At 42.4% G+C, this 3,667-nt stretch overlaps 1 protein-coding gene across 1 annotated transcript in view; it reads left to right on the plus strand.

Annotated features, from left to right (window-relative positions):
• Positions 1-85: 85 nt before the first annotated feature.
• Positions 86-3,667, plus strand: part of LOC106013787 — a gene marked incomplete in the record, with an annotated part of 6,766 nt that continues 3,184 nt past the window's right edge. Inside the window, 3 exon segments of the mRNA XM_013090432.2 lie at positions 86-377; positions 2,258-2,450; positions 3,391-3,553. Of these exon segments, the coding sequence (XP_012945886.1) occupies positions 2,271-2,450; positions 3,391-3,553 (343 nt within the window).

The raw sequence follows: 3,667 nt of genomic DNA on the forward strand, positions 1-3,667 counted from the left end.
CACACAACACAACACAACACAACAACATGTAAGCCCCGCCCCCACCACCTCTATCCGCTCAACAAAGCGCGTAAATCACGGATAGACGAGCCCGCTAAGCCGGCGTACACGCTCCGCCACTGACAGACAAACAAACACACACATGACAGACGCGCACCCGGCCCACAAAAACATACGTCATACGCCGGGTATAATTTAGTATAAATATAGGCCCTGACAGACCGATGCCTTCAGATTCCACTGGGCTTCCCCAGAAGACAAACGAATTCCAGCAGACGAGAGAGGAAGTCTTTTTCAAGTCCCGCTCATCTCAGCAGACCTACGTGTTTCCAGAGTTGTTTTGGAGCCGACACATTTTATATTTCCTACCAGCCAAAGTAAGTGTACCCGGCACAGTACCCGGTATATGAAACGATAGAGTTCGGCTGATCACTGAGAACAAGTTGACTTTCTGTTGCTTGACTTTTGTTAGACATTTCATAACAAGGCCGTTCCGGTTATTTCACGGGCAAAATTTGCTTTGTAGAATGAAATTGCGGTTACGTTTCATCGATTTACATTTAGAGGGTCGCCGCGAAGACACAAATATTACCATTGTGGGAATTGATGGGGTATTTGTTGTATTCAGTTTCAGTAGAAGTATAAGCTAGTGTCCAAAAAAACCCAACTTTTATTAAAAACGAAAATGAACAAACAGATTTTTCAGATTGGTTAGATTACTAAATACATAAAATGATCAAAGCATAATAGATCATGAACTATATAAGAAACGATAGATGATAGATAATCATGTCTTAATTAAAAATAATTAGATCTAGTAAGAAACAATATTTTTAGTATAAAGTTTTCGTGAAACTACACATTGATAAATTAGTATCCATCTATCTATCTATCTATCTATCTATCTATCTATCTATCTGTCTGTCTGTCTGTCTGTCTGTCTGTCTGTCTGTCTGTCTGTCTGTCTGTCTATCTATCTAGACATCCAAGCGGAGACAATTAATATTTCTCAGATCAAGATCTGTGAATAACTAACGCTAACATACCCGGATCGATAATTACAACATACCAACAACATAACAACAAAATACCAACAACATACCAACAACATAACAGAAATATAACAACTTCCCTAACATGCCAGCTCAGAACCTTCTATTGATTTCTCATCTAGACATTTCCAATCTTTACACTAATTTTTCCCCTTCACTTTCGGAACATTCCCCTCTCTGTCCAGCCATCTGGCAGGTCCCAGGTGGTATATTCTTGTATTTCAAACGAAGCAGTTCAGTTTGGCCGCCAAATAATGGACTCCCGGTGAATTTTTAAGGACACTGGTTATTTTATCTCCGTTTAGTTTTCGTAAGAGTTTTACGGCACTTGCAACACAATAAGGTCATATTATAAGTGCCGAAGATTAGACTTTTTTTTACAAGAGAGTAACAAACATAAAAAAAGAAGGAGAGATCAGGACGATAGATGTTTGATAGGAAAGAAGGAGCAAACACTTCTATCTCCTTAAACTAATCCACTCATAATATTATGCTAGAGATGCATTCAGATATGTTGGTGGCACAGCCCTGCAGAAAGCATATGTGGGATTCTAAAGAGGGTCACAGAACAATAAGTCTCTCTCTCTCTGTCTGTTTTCTTGGGACAAAACGTCTTCTAAAAAAAGATAATTATTTAGTATCATGCCAATCAGTATTTTCAGAATATGACCTGTTCGCTTTGAGCGTGCTTGACAGATATACACAGCAATCTCCCAATATCTCCTTGAATGTTGTTCCTTTTGGCAGCGATTTACATACGGTGTGGCCTAGTAATTAGGCTCTCAGACTCGAAACCGTAAGGTCGTGGGTTCGAATCCCGTCAGGGACCCGACGTTGTGTCCTTGGGAAAGGCACTTTACACAAATTTTCCCCACTTCATCCACGTGGGAACGGGGGTACCCGGCTGTAGACAGTGAAATATTGTCAGTTTGGCGGTGTTTGAGCGCTTAATCAGCTGCTTGCACTGTATGCTTGCCGGGAAGCCGAGAATGTTTATGAGTGTTCTGTGGTCTGCTGGGGTAATAATATAGTGTAAAGCGCATAGAGTCTGCTGTTGACCGGGGGTATGCGCTATACATATCATTTTTATCATTATTATTATTATTTTATTATTATTATTATTATTATTATTATTATTATTATTATTATTATTATTATTATTATTGTTATTATTATTATTATCATTAATATCATTATGGTTACAGAGCATCTCACGATATGACGACCACCCAAATGTTTGCGCTCCTGGTGTGTGTGGGCGTGGCCTGTGTGTTGCCCCGCCCAGCTGCCAGTCACGGGCGCCTGTACGAGCCCCCAGGGCGGAGCACCATGTGGAGGCGGGGCTACGACACGGAGGAGAACTATGACGACAACCAGCTCTTCTGTGGCGGCTTCTGGGTGAGTACCACAGGCAGAAGATAATATTCGGAGACGTCTCCGGCGAGCTCCCAGGAACTATTCGGAGACGTACTCCCGCACACAGATGCACTGCTTTGGAGGGTCAAACTGCGTATTGTTTGCTGCAGATCACACATGTAGCCACTAAAACTGTCGCAAATCAATCATTTTCAAGAAAATTTCAAACCTAACGGCAAAATATCAAATTATGGGTTAAAACGGGGGCATGCCCCTGTAACCCTCTAGATTTTTTTACTTGGTAAAGAGGCACAGAGCATTTTGATTGGTCTATCTCTGCTGGAGACGTCTCCGGATAGATACTGTTGAGTAGCACACCCCCCCTGTACAAGACGGTGTACCTATTGTTGGGGATAACAATGGTTGTCTTAGACAGGTCACCGACTTACCTAGTGTCATTGTACATGAACTTTTTTTTTTTTAATTGTAGAGTTTTTACGGCGCTCGTACCTGCATAAGGTCATATGAGCGCCAAGGGGTGGATGTCAACAGAGAAGTCCAAACGGGGAATCAGACTTACTCTGCTCACCTCTCTAGCCTCAACAGCACAAAGTCTGCTTCGACTATCGAGACACCCCGGAAATAGCAGTTCACAAGTGTGTGACAAACATACAAAAGAAGTAGAGGAGAATGACGATAGTAAGGATGAGGAAAGAAAAAGCTGCAGTTCCCCCTATATTGCTATGGCACAGTATGAGTATGGCATTGATAAATCAGCCAATTTACAATTCTACTGTGCATAAGAACATGTTAATGTCCTCCCTTTGGGAATGGCCTAAAGAATATCTTAGTTTGGAATCAACTAGGATTCTGATGTTTTATATATAACATTTTGAATTGGGAAAAATCTACTCAAGCCCCTCATTTGTTCGTTTCAAACTGAGACATATCATTTATTCTTTTGATCGTCTGCCGCCCACAGCACCAGTTCACCCGAGGCTACAAATGTGGCGTGTGCGGAGATCCCGTGGATGGACCCCTGGATAACGAGCCTGGCGGTAAATACGCTACTGGACAGATCACACGCACTTACACAGAGGGACAGCTCATCCACACCACCGTGCAAGTCACCGCGAACCACTTGGGTGAGTACACACACACACACTCTCTCTCTCTCTCTCTCTCTCTCTCTCTCTCTCTCTCTCTCTCTCTCTCTCTGTCCCTCGGAAGTGGTTATTCTCACCCCGGGTGAGAATAAC

The sequence above is a fragment of the Aplysia californica genome, unplaced genomic scaffold (genome assembly GCF_000002075.1).
Source record: "Aplysia californica isolate F4 #8 unplaced genomic scaffold, AplCal3.0 scaffold01278, whole genome shotgun sequence".
Lineage (NCBI taxonomy): Eukaryota > Metazoa > Mollusca > Gastropoda > Aplysiida > Aplysiidae > Aplysia > Aplysia californica.